The following is a 17,793-nucleotide window of genomic DNA, read 5'->3' as shown; positions in this document are numbered from 1 at the left end:
TGAAATATTGAGCACCACTGATATAGAAACATGAGGTATCTCAGAAAACTCTCAGGATTTCGAAGACATTTCTTTTCGACGTCAGGCCTAAATGGGTTAATGCGTTGAGCTTGGTAAACCCTGTTAGTTTTAGATGATGCATCTGTGATTTATAACAATAATAATACAAGTGTTATGAATGTACTGTACGAAGTATGTGGACACCGCTCCACGCGTCCCAGACAGTGTTGTTTTCGTCGACTAAAACTAAGACGAAAAGTGTTCGTCGACTACCTTTTTCCACTGACGAAAACTAAATGGAAACTAAATGAAAACTAAGCTATGATGACTAAAACTAAGAGTAAATATATTGACAATTTTGTCAACAAATAAAAACTAGACTAAAATGTTAGGAAAGGACTAGTGGACAAGAGATCCAGTATATGTCAGTTTACACTTGCTTGCATGCTTAAAATAGCCGATCTACAAGCTCACAATGTGTCGCGTTGCGACACGTTGTGAGCTTGTAGATCGGCTATTTTCAGCAAGTGTTAAATCAGTCATTAAGACTGCATCAAGGCCCGCCAAAACACATTTTAGTCGACTAAATCAACTGTAGATTTAGTGGACCAAAATCTCATGACATTTAGTCGACTAAAACAAGACTAACGCTAAAACATTCCAGGTGACTAAAATGTGACTAAAACGAAATGAAAACTATTCAAGAGACTATGACTAAAACTAAAATCAAATTTTGCTGTCAAAAACAACACTGGTCCCAGACTATTCTTCCATCTTGGCCCCAAAACTATGGATATGAACTCCCCATTGCAATTAGAATGGCAGACTCACTCCCAATATTCTGCAGTCTTAAAACTCACCTCTTCAGACTCCACCTTAGCCCGTAGCACTTACAACCTAGTCCTAGCCTTGACAACCTTGTAGGCATATGCAAAGGCTAAAATATGTAATTTAGATTTTATACTATTCATTCTATATGCTTATGGTTTCATTGTACAGATATTCTACTGTTAGACGGATGTTAGGTTCTTAGCTTCCTTACGATCCGTGATTACTTTTTCTACATGTATTTGATGTACCTTGTGTTGAGCATCTCCTCGCCAAGGGCGACTGTGGCTCAGGAGGTAGAGCAGGTCGTCCAATGATCCATGGGTCGGCGGTTCGAATCCCGGCTCCTCCTGTCTACATGTCGAAGTGTCCTTGGGCAAGACACTGAACCCCAAATTGCTCCCGATGTGCTGGTTGGTACCTTGCATGGCTTCCGCCGCAATCGGTGTATGAATGTGTGTGTGAATGGGTGAATGTAATGCACAATCTATGTAAAGCGCCTTGGATAAAGGCGCTATATAAATGCACCATGTACCATTTTTTATTTTAAATGCCTAAATTGTAAATTGTTGGTTCCTGGTTCAAAAGCAGACCTTGAGTCAACCTTGAGAGATACTGGCAGAGATTCAAGTATACTGTAACAACTTATTTTCTGGAAAGTGTGTTTTTGTTATTGGCATGGCTTTGTATGTGCACTGTGCAGCAGCCCTGTGGTCAGGGTTGGGAAGGTTATTCTCAACGTGTAATCTGTTACTCTCTAACCCTGCCCAAAGTGCCCATAGCCATCCTTGACAAGAGCCAAATACATATTCTGGAAGATTTATTCGTTGTTTTATACTTGGGGCCTTCCTTCATTTATCAACGCATGCTTCCGTCAGCCATACAGACAGTTTGGCCTGGTTATGTAACTTTATGTTATGGCTTCCCTGTTGCTGGAATTGTTCTGGATCGCAATGTTGGCTGCAAATCCATACCGTAGAAAAAGCCTGAATAATGTTGGCAAGAGGAGATGCTCAACTTGCGACATATTAATCAGTATCGGCCGATATTTGCCGTTATCGGTCAATATCAGAATGGGCAAATAAAACTGACATTAACCGATGGCAGTAGCCGATATGTAACTGTTGTGATAAGCCATTTTGGGCAGGAACCCCTTTTGGTGTTTTAAACATTATGTTATAATTTAGCTATTGAAAAATAGCAGATCTACAAGCTCATAGCGAGCTTGTAGGTCTGCTATTTTTGATGTAAAAATGTGGCGCAAATCTTTGAATATATATTCTTTCAAAGTGAATGGTTTTAACTCAGGTCTTAAGCAGCCATACATTTTGTGTTGGCTATGTTAGTTTGTTGGTTATCTGCAGTCTACCAAGCTGTAGATTCTGAACATGTATGTCTTCTTGTATTGCAGATGTATTTGTTTCCCTGGCACAAAAGGGGGGAAATAAAAACAACCAAAACTAAAACATATATCAGTAGGCTATCAGTATCGGTTAGCCAAGATTTTCCATATTGGTGCATCCCTATTCTAAATAATAACCAGATTTGAAACACTGGTAGGAATTCATGGCCTCAGCTGTCAGCCACTGAAAAATAAAATGGGTTTATTTCTATCTTTCTTTCTTTCTTTCTTTCTTTCTTTCGGGCGTCGTTTATGTCAAACGGTTCATTTTCAGGATATACACATACTTACAGTATAACCGATGTTAATTTGACGAATAGCGAAATGTTCACTTTCACATACTGTGAGCTTATAGATCGCCTGTTTTCTTTATACTTTTGCTCTTGTATGACGCAGTAGGCCACTAATTCACGGTTGGAAAAAATACAACATATAAAAAGTTGAAATATGGAGTATGAACTTTTTGTGTGTATTTGGTACACAGTGAAGCTGACTAACTTCTGTTGGGTCAGAAGACTCAGAACTATGTGGTGAAGGTCAGTTGGTACGCCTTCCTTCCAACTCTGAATCCCAAGCCTCTGTTAAGAGATGAAGAATCGCTCTATTTACTTTGTAAGACCCACCGTTCAGCCGGCTTTAAGAGAAATCAATGTATGTCAGCCCCCAGTCTCTGACATCGTGACCTAGAAATGACTGCTCTACTATACCACAGGCTCTTCTCTCTCGTGTGTGTGTGTGTGTGTGTGTGTGTGTGTGTGTGTGTGTGTGTGTGTGTGTGTGTGTGTGTGTGTGTGTGTGTGTGTGTGTGTGTGTGTGTGTGTGTGTGTGTGTGTGTGTGTGTGTGTGTGTGTGTGTGTGTGTGTGTGTGCGTGTGTGCGTGCATGCATGTCTGTAGTCTATTTCACCTGATGTCTGTGTAAACGTGTGTGTTCTATAATGTGTGACAGTAAGATAAAGCAAAATGGATAGCCTGTGTTTTAACCCATTCTGTGCGGGAACCCCGTTTGGTGTTTTAAAGCATTATGTTATACTTTAGCTATTACATAGGTTTTTCAAGAAAACTATCAGGATTTAGAAGACAAATCGGCCTCAGTCCAAAATGGGTTAAGGGCAATAATTCATATGGTATTGTTGTATTATTTTTTTCTGTGACCTGTTTATAACACAAAAAAAGAACTATCCAGAGGACAAAGCAAATGTTTTATACATGGCCTTGTTTCACTAGCCCAGTGTTACCTTAAAAACCTTAAAACCTTAAAAACATGTGGAGGTCATGAATCCAATTTCAAATATATATTTTCCTCCAAATTAGTTTCTCACGATTATTATTCAAGAGATGTTATTTACCAAAATGTCAAGTTGAATAGAAACGGCTTACAAGTACAGCCTTGAACTTTTTTTTTTTTTTTGTTCTATCTGTTTAGTTTAATGGTATTTATTTTTATATACAAAGCAGACACCACTCCCAGTCCCATACACAAACTATACAACAAAATAACAGAAAGGAGCTCTCACAAAGCTAGCTGCTCCCACCCCACCGCTTCAACCGGACGCAGTTTTGACTTAATTATTTACCGTTGTCCGTTTGTGGCTCCTCTTCCCTTCTTTGGAGACCAAAGTATACTATTGCTGTTGTTGTTGTTGTTTAACCAATGACCGCAGAGACGCCTCCCCCTGGCCAGCCGGGGCGCCTGATGGAGGGGAAAGGAACTGGTTGGAATAACGTGTTCCTTCCACGCGCTACGTCCAACCAGGGAAACTACCCCCTGTCAGGTGTAAAGGAGCAACTTGGACACTCAGGCATGAAGGAAGCATGAGTTCATGTCCGTTGCTCTCCCCAGGTTGGCGGAGGGCGTGTAGAGCCCAGGATCACATTAGATAATTGACACAGGGGTGAAAAATGGGTTACAAAATTGTGGGATAAAAATTATATAAAACAAAAAAACAATGACCACAGTGAGTGTCACCGCTGACCACCAAGATGTTATCATCAGAAGCCCGGCCCATCCAAAGTGTACTACACTCAGTTATACTGTACAATAACTGCCAACAGACTGAAAGGCTAAACAATGAAAGCTATATTTAAAATGTGACGGTTGTTGCTGTGTCCCTGTGCACATGTTAACGTGTTCAATGCTTTGTACGGTATTTTCTAAGATACTCTCTCTCTCTTTCTCTCTGTCTGTGTGTGTCTCCCTATAGGAACCTGCTATATAGCCTTCCAGGAAAGACTCCCCAATTCTCCATCCTGAGATTCTCAGAAACGCTCCAAATCAACAGGAACAAGGATGTGCTTCACCACAGCTCTGTGAACCAATCGCTGTCTCTCATCGTCAGAGCCATCCGGTCTGCTGAGAAGCTTGTTAACTTTGGCCTGGACTTGTTCGAGAACTACCCAGGTGGCACAGAATAATCTTGGACGTTGTTAATGACCCATGTTAATTACCATGGATACGCTCTCGACAATAACCATTACGGGCAAAATGCAATCAAATTGAAATCAGTGAGGAAAACGAAATTGTTCTCTGCCTATGACACAGTATGTCAAGGTTCAAAGACTACCTGCCCCTCTTACTGATTATTGAGAGACCATTTAATGCTATAAAGCAATGGTAAATTACAAGTATTATTTCTGTACTGGAGCCTCAATATTGCATCAGATGCTGTGTTCATAGTGTATGCACACACAGTGATGCATTACTATTGATGAAGCATTGCATTGAATTGTACATTTTGCCATACAGGCCAAAAAGGTAAGGTCAGTTTTAAACTGAATTCCCCTTTCTGAATAGATCAAAGTGAAAGTAAATGTATACCACACAGTCTCGGCTCTTTCATGGACTAGAAAGCAGTAAAAAATAAAAAAAACAGGTCATTTTAAACTCACCGTCCTCAGATGATATGCATACTGTTTTAGATAATTATGCTAATTATTATGCAATGTGTTGATATTCTTACTGGTATCTTTATTTGACTTTTATAATTACATGTGTACTGTACTCCAGAGCAGTGGGTACTTGAGGTAGCTTGCCGTTTCTGGTTTATTTCCCATGATCCTCCTGGCCTTGACCAAGACACTGAACCTCTCCCAGTGAGCAGGTTGATGCTTTGCATGTTTGCCTCCACTATATCGCTGTGTGAGTGAATGGGTGAATGTAATGCACACTGTGAAGCGCCTTGGATAAAGGTGCTATGGTATGGCCTGGTCAGCCTGCAATGACATGCATAAGATCATGGTCATCCCGATAGTAAGATGTTCAAAGTACAAATATTTAGGACGACCGTCGAGCCGATTCTACTCTATGGCTCCGAGACATGGACACTTTCAAAGAAATTAGAGAAACGGTTGGATGGCACTTACACCCGCCTTCTAATGAGAGCGCAAAATCTGTCTTGGTAGAGCCACCCATCGACTAATCCAATATACGGCAACCTTCCCCGTGTTTCTTCACTAGTCCGATCCAGAAGAATTAACACAGTTTTCCGACCACTGCTACAGAGCTGACCATGAGGTTATATCGTCCCTTCTTCTCTGGAGTCCTGCCTCAAAGCAGACCTGAGGTAGAAAACTGTCATTCCCTGATGTCATCGCTAGGGACACAGGCATCAGCAAGCAGGAACTGGGGATGGCAATGAAGGACCGGAAAGTCTGGCGTGGCATTGTGAAATCCATGATCTCGACCGCGATCGAAAAATGATGATATGATGAAAGGTGCTATAGAAATGGAGACCCTTTACCATTTTAATCATCCCCTATAATTGGTACCACAGGTTATCAAGATGGTGACTTTTATCCTTTTGACCCTCTGGTTTAAGTCATACATACCAACATTGATAAACCTATATATTTTTCACAAAAGGGGTGGCCCAGACCAAGATCGTCTGATAAAGAAAGATTATGACTTTTAGAAATAATTTGATTTCAAGGAGTACACACAGTGCAATGGGTACAATAGTGCAAGACAAAGTTGGTGGCAACCCTAAACTTAATTACTTACACACAGATACTTAGGCAACATTAAGCAGGATAAACATGTCCATCCATCCATCCATCTTCAACCGCTTATCCGTAGTCGGGTCGCGGGGGCAACAGCTCCACCAGAGTGTTCCAGACTTCCCTCTCCAGAGCAACATTAGTGACTTCCTCCTGGGGGATCCCGAGACATTCCAAGGCCAGTGAGTCGATGTGTTTCCTCCAACTGCACCTTGGTCTGCCCCGGGGTCTCCTCCCAGTGGGACAGAATAAATTATGTATCTCTGAAAATGCATGTTTCTTTTCATTTGTGGCCAGAGAGCCAAATTCAACCATCTGTTCTGTATTTGTGTTCCTTTATGGTGGAAAGCTGACGCAAATTACAGTATCACACCTGTAAACAGACCGTTAAATGGTAAGAACTGAGGCAATAAATCACGCAGTAAAATCCTCATTGCTAATTTCACTCAGACCTGTACAGGTTCATTTTTAGGTCAATTTTTACATTTTTTTTTACTGTGCAACCTCAGGAATAACAAAGAACCTTGTCCATGGGTAAGAATGAAGCTCTTGAAAGCGTTACATTTACACAGACTGCTTTGCCAACCCAAGCCCTGTCTTTCTGGTAGTAGTGTGAATGAATGAAACGTTTACTGGGCAGATAGTGATTTGGGTACACAAAAATTAAATTAGTCGAGAATAATTGTAAAGAACTAAAGTGTTTACACAGACCAGTTGGTAAGCACTACAGCACACAGTAGTCCCAGGTGGATGCATTAGGCCCATGCTCTCTTTCTACATTACTCCTACTGCCCCTCTCTGTTCTCTTAATCCACTCCCATTCCTTTCAAATTCACTCCTCTCCAATTCTCCCTTTCATTCCATGTTCTACTCTGTACTCTTCCTAACAGTATTTGTAATATCGTACCTTACTACCTTCTCTTCTGCTCTCTCTCTCTCTCTCTCTCTCTCTCTCTCTATCTCTCTCTCTCTTCTCTCTCTCTCCTCACTCTCTATCTCTCTCTCTTCTCTCTCTCTCTCTCTCTCTCTTCTCTCTCTCTCTCTCTCTCTCTGTCTCTCTCTCTCTCTCTCTCTCTCTATCTCTCTCTCTCTTCTCTCTCTCTCCTCACTCTCTATCTCTCTCTCTTCTCTCTCTCTCTCTCTCTCTCTCTCTCTCTCTCTCTCTCTCTCTCCTCTCTCTCTCTTCTCTCTCTCTCTCTCTCTCTCTCTCTCTCTCTCTCTCTCTTTCATCCTTTCTGCTCACTCAATTTATTCTGGTATCTCATCTCCCACTATCCAATCTCCTGTTTGTCATAATAGACAAATTAAGATATACACTTTTCTGGTGTATTTATATAAAACATTTTGTAATGACTAAAGTTTCAACTTGAATATGTTGAAAGGTTTTTACATTTCAAATACTGAATTTGGGGAGATGTCTACAATGTTGACATCACCTATCAGCTCGCTCAATTTATATTGGTATTATCTCCCAATACAGTTTTCAATCTACTGTTTGTCATATTCAGTTCTGGAAATATATTGACTATGCTGACACTTTTTTTTTTTTCAAACTGAAGCAAAGATTCGATATGCAGAAAGACAACAAATTTCAGGAATCAAAAGTTTCATAAAGCTTTAATTCATGTGCCTTCGCAGGAGATCACAAACATGCTTTAATTATGAACATTTAAAACGTGCAGGTAACCCAAACATTGTGCTCAGCGTATACAAAGAAGCAATTTAATGACACAGCCTGTGTCACACAGCCCTCTGTTGAAACACTGTCACCCTAACCTGCTGCCTTTGTTTATGTTAGGATCAGTTCTCACTTTATACTGTAGTGACTGTTTTATGTTTGTAATCTCAGTTTGACTTACACAGCTTTTAATATTAGCTCTGCATCACATGGTTCTCAAAGTGGGGTCTGGGGGACCCCTAGGGGTACTTGAGGGAGTTCCAGGGGGTCCCTATAGCTAAATTAGAGATAGTTAGGAACCAAATGGACCCAAATGGAGAGTCTGTGACTCTGAGAGTGTACAAATGGAACCAAATTAACCCATTCCATTTTAGCCTACATTGTAGCATTAGGCCTATAAATGCCCATTGCACAAGAGTCTCTACTGTTGTGGCATTGTACAAATCACTGTGATATCTGTTGGTCTGCAAGAACACATTTTAATTCATTGCATGTCTACGTTCACTGTCTTGTTTTTATTGTAGGAATGCAAGTTTAGAATGTGTTATTCGTTGCTTTGGGCATTGAAATGACTTTAGTGTCTCTTATACTTGTACTGTACATGGATTGCATGAGTATTCTCATGCAACCTGTCAGGGTATATGTCCCCTAGCTCAGGGGTTCTCAACGTTCTTGGCTGGGGACCCCCGGAAATGCTTTGGCCGTGTCTCGCGACACACACCCGCCCCCCTCCCCACCCCCAATACAAACTGACTGCAAAAATAACCTTAATAATAGAGAAAATATATCATAAGTAAATACTGAAACCAGATATAATCATTAAGGAAAGTTTATGCATGTACTATGTGTACTATGTAAACTCTTAATTTCCATTTTCCAGCCATTCACTTGCAAAAAAAAATATATAATTTGGGGACCACCAAAATAATTTGGCGACCCCCCTGAGGGGTCGCGACCCACGGGTTGAGTACCCCTGCCCTAGCTGTTTAATGGCTAAACGAAGCATGAACAATGGAACTCTTAACTACTGTACTTCTTCACAAAACACTAGGATTAGAGAAAAGTATTTGTATAGATTAGATAGAACTTGTGGGGTGCATAGACTAGTCAGTTTAGACTAGTTTAGACATGGGTTAAGGTTAGGTTTAGGTGTACTGCCCCGTGGGAGGTTAGGGTTAGGGTGAGGGTTTGAGATAGGTTGTAGTTGTAGGACTAATTGTCCGGGCTATGAGCTATACTGTTGTGTATTTAATTGTACTGTATTTATGTTGAAGCTATGAACAATCACTGGAACGATATGCTGTACTATCCAAATCTGCATGTACAAAACAAAAAAACTAACATTTGGATAATACTGGAAAATGATGTTGAAACTTGCACTAAAGCATTTGTTTTATGAATTTATACTAGCCTACTCTATTAAAGATGGAGTGCCACAATTTTTGTATTTTTCCAGTTTTTCATGTGTCTATGAGGTGACAGTACTTCATTAGACACCCTGGAGTCGTTTGTATGTGCAATGGTGTATTAACTTTGTATTTAGGGTTTCTTCCTGGAGGCTGAACCCTTGACAGTCAAACGGGCCAATTAAATAAACAGTAATATAGTGACATCACATTATCAGCCCCTCCCCTAACCCCTCCCCCTTTATCATACAACTACAGCTGTGGGTGCGGCTTCAGTTCAGGTGGATCACCACCCACCAGGCAAACCAGGCATACTTAATGAACTGGTGGGCGTGTCCACATAAAAGCATGACTTTAACAAATACTGTACACTTTTTGGAAAAATGTCTTCCTCCTTATATTATAATAATACCTGATGATCTTGTTTTAGGGTGGGAAAAAATCGTGGCACTCTACTGTACTGTACTTTCAATCATTATGAGCTGTCCATATCTAAAGGTCTGTCTTTTTTTGGGCATGATGCAATTCAGTACAGTCTGAAATTACAGAATCAGAATTCTGAATTACAGTTAACCCAATAAAATGTGTTTTACTTAGCCTATATACAAAGGAGATAAATGAACAAATCATTTCTCTTACCCTGGACTTATCCCTTATCGCACCTTATTTTATGTGTTAATCTACCAAAGGTTGTACTGTCTGCAATCTCTTTCCCCAGCCTTAATCTCTCCTAGCTTCACTAAACGATCAATTAGGTAGATTAGACTATAATAAGATTGATTGATTGGTTGAGTCGCGGCAGAATTGCTACGTATCTAAAACTATTTATTCAAAGTGCTATAATTAGCTGTGATTAAGAATGCATCTGTTAATTTATTCGGCCTCGGATGAAATACGACTTGCAAAATTCTCAAGGCTGTAAATATAAATTGGTTTGTTTCTTTTTGTTGCGATGCTTGACTAGTGTTATGTAGTGCATCCTGCTGATTCCTTGTCTTTTTCCACTGTCTGAATCTTTTTTTAACATGTTTATAATGTAATAAAAGGCATTTTTCAGCTGAGCCCCTCCCCCATGGGTCTATCTGTCTCACAGAAGGAAATTGACAAAATGGAAGGATATTACCAAACAATCACATTTTTGACATATACAATATGAAGCATATTTTCTTCAGGTTATTACATTTAAGCAATTTTTACCTGAGATCAGATTCTAAAAATGCCTTCTAAATCCTGACAGTTTCCTGAAAAAGCTATGTTTCTAGGTCAGTTGTCAGTCATTTAAAAAAAATGGCAGATCTACAAGCTCGTAGCTTGTGAGCTTGTAGATCTGCTATTTTTCAATAGCTAAAACATAATGCTAACACCAAAAGGGGTTCCCACCCAAAATGGGTTAAGCAATTTATTCCATTTCTACAGTGGGATGATGATGTGGCTTTATGCATTTTTTAGACTATTAGCCAAGATAAGAATGGCATTTGATAATCGTTCATTTATTCTAGGCGTGTTAAATCGTAAAGGCATTAAGAAAAAAGCATCCAATAAAATGTCACATTTTCTTTATCTAGGGCTGCATGGAGTCTAGTCGGACAGGTAAGCCTTTCTGAACAGAATAATTCTCACCAGATGTGCCAAGAGAGTCTGAATCATATATATATATATATATATATCATCTTCCATGCTCAATCTAGTCCCATCATATCATGCGGTTCTGGCCCAGTGTCTCTCTTTCTTAGCTGGGCTTATTTGCATTTTAATGTGTTGAGGTGTGTTTGATGATAAACTCTCATCCGAGAAAACCTGGTCCGCGGGCGCGCGCAACATCCGTCTGTGGGCACGCACGGCGCGCTCCAGTGACGCTGCAGCGGCGGGACACGCTGGAGAGAGAGAGACAGATAGAGATATGAAAATGATGGCGACCGTTGCAGAGGAGATAGTAGCGGCCCAAACAAACCCCTGTCCCGTCCTCCACCACCTCCACGACAACAACAACAGTCCCACCACCACCACTCTGTCCATCAAAATCACGCGGAAAAACCAGGATAGACCCTGGAAACTGAGGGTTATTTACCTGCAGTGCTGTGAGTACCGATACATCACGCACGACGTTAAAAGAAAAACGGCACCACCACCACCACCACCGCTGTGTGTTTATGTTGTTGTTCCATATCCACCACGCTGCTGCTGCCACTCTAGTCTGCAGTCTGTCTGACCGACAGGAATTGAGTTATATCTCGGGGAGTGAGTGATGAATACATGATATATTCGTATGATTCTAGGCTAGCACTTTGAAGTGCAACCGTCTCCTGCTTGCTTGCCGTTTAGGCTGCTGGTGATGATAATGATGGAACTGCACGGGTGGGAGGAGGCGGTCACACAGTGCACACACAGCCCTACAATTCATTTGATTTTTACTAGCCAAGTACCCAATTTACGAAAAAGACCAGCTGTAGGCAAAATAATGGAGAATGAGAAGAGAATGGAGAACAGCTGTAAAACATTATCTAATTAGCCACAGCAACCACAGACCACAGTTTGGTTTAGGAATAATAGCAGTGTTTATTAAATTAGTTAAAGCAGCTATAACATGCATTTTAAAACAGTTTTTTAATATTTAATATCATATTGTCTATGTCCCTCAAACTTATTTCTAATGGTTTGAGCCTCAATCACCACTCTGATATAACCAGCTAGTCCATGGCATTTCTTTACATTTAGCTTCTGAAGCTGTTTTAGCTGCAGTACCACAATGTCCTGAGGTGGTGGGGGTGCTGATTATGCAACTTATTTAATATTTGAGTCATTATAATACTGATGCTATGCTGGATAAACCCAGGCTTGTTTCCATTCCATGCCAGCTTGAAAATCAACAATGGCGGACATTGTAAACAAAGTGGAAATTCAAATTTGGAAGAGAGGGAGGAATTATACAAAGTAGGGTGAAGGCTCATTCATAGTCTGGATTTTCGGTGGTGAGGTGACCACGGAACTACAACATGACGCCATGAGCCGTGGTGAAGAGCAAACCACCGCCACCACCCCTTCTCTCTGTTTTTACTCACCACCGCTCAACGTTATTTCAGCTCCGGTGGTCACCTCACACAGCTGATGGCTACTCACATGGTTATATAGTGCTTGGGGGGGAGCAGTTGGACACATATAGATGCCTTAACAGACGACGTCACACTGATAAGCAACAGCATGTGCACGCTTAGCGGCAGCACAAGAACCCTGCCTCTCAGTCTCATAAGATGCAATGGAAAAGTTCTAACTGCACTCACGTGTAAAAAAAAAAATGCAAATCAAACTTTTAGATGCTGTTTTTCTCCCAGTGTGGAGGAAGAATGATTAGGATTTTCATTGTGATCTCTCGCCCTTGAAATATATAATCCATTGGTTTCTGTTGTGTTTGAACAATAATAGCAATTCAAATCAGTTGTCCTCAACCACACCTCCAGTCGCTGTCATAAGAACGGGAGGTGCACTCATGATTACAGCAGCAGAGCCCATCAAGTATAATTTATGCTTCGCCCCGCGATGGTGTCGCACACGCAGACCTCTACGCTCACAACAGTCGCATCCGCGATGCACTTATACAGTGGTGGAAAGCAACTAAGTAGTCTACATTTACATAAGTGTGAGGTATTTGTACCTTACTTGAATATTTCAAATTTCCAATAACACCTGCCACACCTTTACAAACGACCTCATCAATGAGCGTCACTTAAGTCATTAGATGCATTAGCAGTTAATTGTGAGTGCATGCATGGACTAAATGACAAAAAGATTATGATAATATCGTGTCTAATTATTGGCCTCATATGTCCCCTAGACATGTTGTCTGGTGTTGGGAGGGTGGAGGAGGGAGTACAGAAGAGGAATTGATAAGGGGATGATGAGAGAGTACGGTGCTGATACGAAATGACAGCTTAATTCCTGCGATGATGGGAGGTCTGTCTAGTACAAGTGATGGATTTGAAGGCAGCAGGGAAGTGACCCCTGCTTCAATATAATCATCATTGTGTGGAGATAGAGGCACTGTTCAGCTGTGTTTCATCATTTGTCATCATAATGAGCAGATGTTGACATGCAATATGTTGTTTGGACTCTGATTTCTTTCTGCCTTCTTAACCCATTTTGGGCGGGAACCCCTTTTGGTGTTTTAAGCATTATGTTATAATTTAGCTATTGAAAAATAGCAGATCTACAAGCTACGAGCTTGTAGGGCTGCTATTTTTGAAAAATCTTGAAAATGTGGTGCAAATCTTTGAATATATATATAGTATTCTTTCAGAGCTTTTTAACTCAAATCTTTGCTTCTGGGGGAGTCCCTGGAACTACATATTTTCAGATGGGGGTCGGCGGCCAAATACATGAAAAAGGTTTAGCACCACTGACACACACTGACAAACACAGGTTTTTCAGAAAACTGTCATGATTTACATTTTTTTAATTTCGACGTCAGGCCTAAATGGGTTAACCTTACAAATGAACCCTTCAGACAATCAACATGCAGTAGGCCTACCTGACTGTATCTCTGTATATGTTTTACAACTGAGTATTATTATAAGAGTACGGCCCTATTTTTCCATTTTGACCTGGGAACGATTCTTACAGTTTTCTGAAAAAAAACATGTTTCTATATCTGGTGCGGTGCTCAACCTTTTTCATGTCAAGGACCCCAAACATTATATAAATTTGGCTGCCAACCACCATCTGAAAATATGTTGTTCCAGGGGCCTCCCCAGTAGCAAAGATTTGAGTTAAAAATGTTCGCTCTGAAATAATAATATATTCAAAGATTTGTGCCACATTTTCACGATTTTTCAAAAATAGCAGTCCTACAAGCTCGTAGCGCGCCACTCGGTGGCGCGGTACGAGCTTGTAGATCTGCTATTTTTCAATAGCTAAATTATAACATAATGTTTAAAACACCAACAGGGGTTCCCTCCCAAAATGGATTAAAGGTTTATACTAAAATACAGTGTTTTGGGCAGGTTTGGGCATAGTTGAAGGCAATGTAGGTACATTATGTGCAATCCTACTGTAGTCGGTTCAGTTGATGTATACTGTATTTAAAGGTCATGCATGTAGCAAAGATTCATATTTAATGACAGTAGAGTTTGGTCTTTCGGTTGACATTTATATCAAAATGTGCCTATTACAATGGGGTATGTTGACTGTCCAAATGGTTATTTGTTATGTTCAAACATACAATATACATTTAACATTATAGTGAATAGGATAAATTACCCTAAAACTCATCACCAGCGATCTATTTTGGTATTTGCAGTTATTGGTAGCTTCACAGTCCTACTAGAGCAGGGGTTCTCAACCCGTGGGTCGCCAAATTATTTTAGGGGGTCCCCAAATTATTAAAAAAAAAAAAAAAAAAAAAGATTTTGTTTTTTATTTATTTTTTCACGATTTTTCAAAAATAGCAGACCTACAAGCTCGTAGCGCGCCACTCGGTGGCGCGCTATGAGCTTGTAGATCTGCTATTTTTAAATAGCTAAATTATAACAATGCTTAAAACACCAAAAGGGTTCCCCGCCCAAAATGGTTTAAGGTTATTGTAGCAGTCAATTTATATTGGGGGTCGGGAGGGGGCGGGGCGGGGCGGGGGTCCCGAGACGTTGCCAAAGCATTTTCGGGGGTCCCCGGCCAAAAACGTTGAGAACCCCTGTACTAGAGTAACCATTTTGCCATTGCATAAAGAGTGGTGGTTAACTAACGCTAACGTGGTCATGTTAGGAAGAACAATATCGCATATTTCTGGGAAATCAACATGTCCTGTTCTAAGTAAGGCTCTCCTTCAAGCAGTTCACAAGACACAGCATGTGTATGTCAATCAATCAATCAATCAATCAATCAATCAATCAATCAATCTTTCAGAGTACACTACATGGTCCATAACAATCAACAATACAGGGGTCAAAACAACATTATTAAAAACCAGCAACCAAAACAGTAACACAAACATCTAAAAAACACATACAGACACACTCTCCAGTGTTTCCAGAAGCAGGAGAAGAACTTGATGCTGCTCTTCTTGGGCCAAAGGCATTATGATTTCATTGTTTGAGTCATTCAACCTCGTCATAAAACTGTACATTAGATTCCTGAGAACAGCATCCAGAGGAGGAACACCTACTGTTTACAAACAGATGGCTGGCACTTGTCCACCTCAGGAGCCTCCGCAGGATTCTGAGAGTATCATTATATGCCACCCGCAATCAATCAATCAATCAATCAATCAATCAATGGTGGATGTGATTTCTTTCACTGATCTGACAGGTTCTCACTGTTTCCCCAGACTTCCTAACGATTGCAACAATTCTGGGGACAGGCATCTTAGGTGAGTCTACTGTATCATAATTATGCATATTGTTTCCTTTTCAGCAGGTAGCAGTCACACTGTATATTACTAGAGTTTCCGCTCACCTCTGTCGTGTATTTTCACACACAACTAACCCAGTAAACTCAGTAAACTAGAGAAAACTGAACTAAATAGCAAACTTGTAGTCAGAAACCTCAGATCAGATCGAAGAAACGCAGGCAGAGAGAGTGAACTGGAGATCATCAGAGTAGTATTTATTTCAGGAGTACAAATACAGAGAGAGCTTCGCCTTTAGATCCTGAGCCTGGAGCTCAGGGCCCCTGTTCTGACCACTGCAGCGGCCAGTCCAAGACTAGTCACTTTTCACATTGACAATTGACATGATATACCTTCACATTGAATTCGGGGTGTGGTTAAGATTTACATACATCAACATATGGCAGAGAGATAGCCAAGTGGTCTCTCACTGTGTGTTTTGATTCACACCTGAGACCAAGCTTCAAACTGTATAGAACAAAGCCTAGCCACAGGGTACTTCACTGAGAACCTCCGAGGTGATTGCTCTCAGAGACCATGCTATTCTGACTGTAGACAATGTGTCTCCACACAAAACCTCCTTAGCAGTACCAAAATGTATAGTGTAATTATTGCAAATATAGCATTATGGCTTATGGACTATATTTACGATTCCACACCTCCGACACGCTCAAGTAATGGCAGTAATGGCTTCCCATCATGCACCTGTAACCCAGCATGCATTGCACTGCATGGATGCGTATGTCACGTGACGTGATCGGGCGTAGCCAAGGCCCCAGTGAGGCTCTCCAACGTTGAAGCACTGGGCCCTAGTGGTAAGAGGAAGGACTGCAGGCGGACCCGTGGATTCATGACGAGGAGAGCTGGGCTTTAACATTGAGCGCTCGGTTGCACTTCCGCATTTGCCAACCAAAATGTGGTGCTATCGCGGGGCTATCGCGCCAGTTCAGTCTCTATCCTTCTTTATGGGCGTAGCCAATTGGACGAAGGAATTTTTGATGCGATGCTAGGGGGTAATATTGGCGAGAATAAATTAAATTAAAATATGCAAGCACATTGAAGGTGTAGTGAAAGAAGCCTACATTGATGCCAGAGCACAGATCAATCCATACACGGTAACTCTGTCATTTCTCAACCGTTTCGGACGCCGGGCGGCTCTCCGGAACCGGGCCGGCACCCTGGACGCGTTCCTGTGGGTCTGGAAGTTCTGGGGACCCCCTGGGGACCCCCACACAGAGTTGCACCACTCAGTTCACACGGGTGTGATTTTTGCTATTGTCTTGGTCTGGATAGTTCCATCAGAAACTTTGACGAGCTATATTAATTTTGCTCTTGACTTTTTTATGATTTTTTAATATTAGCTCATTTGGAACATACAAATTAAGGCTCTTGTCCATCTCCTGGCTTTCATCGACCGAGAAATGTAACCGTGGTTTATGAAGTGCAGTTAACGTCACAGACATCTTTGCAGAGGCAGAAATTACATGGGACATTACATTTAAGTACTTTGTTTTCAGCGGGATCTCCGTGTAGTTCCACAAAGGTGGAGCCCTTCCAACTTAAATTTAAGTTCAGTCACTTAAATCGCATATTGAAATCATCAACCATTCATTAAATTTTACATGCGATTTTCAGCCAGAGTGTGTGTGTGTGTGTGTGTGTGTGTGTGTGTGTGTGTGTGTGCGCGCGTGTGTGCGTGTGCGCGTGTGCGTGTGTGCGTGTGCGGACAGGCAGATTGGTGAACAGAGTGATTTTTTTTTTTTGCGGCTTCCGCCTTTATTTTAATTTTTTATAGAGGGACAGACAGTAGGCTGACAGGAAATGGGGAGAGAGATGGGGGAGTGACATGCAGTAAAGGCCGTCGGGATCGGGAGTCGAACCCGCGGCACACTGCCAGACTGGATTACCAGCCAAGGTGCCTGGACCGCTGAGCCACGGCCCAGGCCAACAGAGTGAATTTCAGCTACTGTTTTAAACACACGTCGTGTGTTGCTTTCATGTTGTTTTGCAGGTCTTCCAGTGACCATAGCTTTCATGTTGTTTTGCAGGTCTTCCAGTGACCATAGCTTTCATGTTGTTTTTCAGGTCTTCCAGTGACCATAGCCTTTGTTT

At 41.3% G+C, this 17,793-nt stretch overlaps 2 protein-coding genes across 2 annotated transcripts in view; both read left to right on the top strand.

Moving 5' to 3' along the window:
• The window catches only part of naaladl2 (N-acetylated alpha-linked acidic dipeptidase like 2), a gene marked incomplete at its 5' end in the record, with an annotated part of 31,704 nt that extends 26,102 nt beyond the window's left edge, over positions 1–5,602 (top strand). The window contains one exon of the mRNA XM_079507067.1: positions 4,433–5,602. Within this exon, the coding sequence (XP_079363193.1) occupies positions 4,433–4,643 (211 nt within the window). The 3' untranslated portion in view covers positions 4,644–5,602. The remainder of the gene's footprint in view (positions 1–4,432) is intronic.
• A 5,579-nt stretch (positions 5,603–11,181) lies between these two features.
• The window catches only part of LOC306927176 (uncharacterized protein), a 198,620-nt gene continuing 192,008 nt past the window's right edge, over positions 11,182–17,793 (top strand). Inside the window, exons 1-2 of the mRNA XM_079506862.1 lie at positions 11,182–11,386; positions 15,622–15,663. Coding sequence (XP_079362988.1) covers positions 11,209–11,386; positions 15,622–15,663 — 220 coding nt within the window. The 5' untranslated portion in view covers positions 11,182–11,208. The remainder of the gene's footprint in view (positions 11,387–15,621; positions 15,664–17,793) is intronic.

This window comes from Electrona antarctica, assembly GCF_951216825.1.
Source record: "Electrona antarctica genome assembly, chromosome: 7".
NCBI classification, from domain to species: Eukaryota; Metazoa; Chordata; class Actinopteri; order Myctophiformes; family Myctophidae; genus Electrona; species Electrona antarctica.
This window is presented reverse-complemented; position numbering and strand designations above follow the sequence as displayed.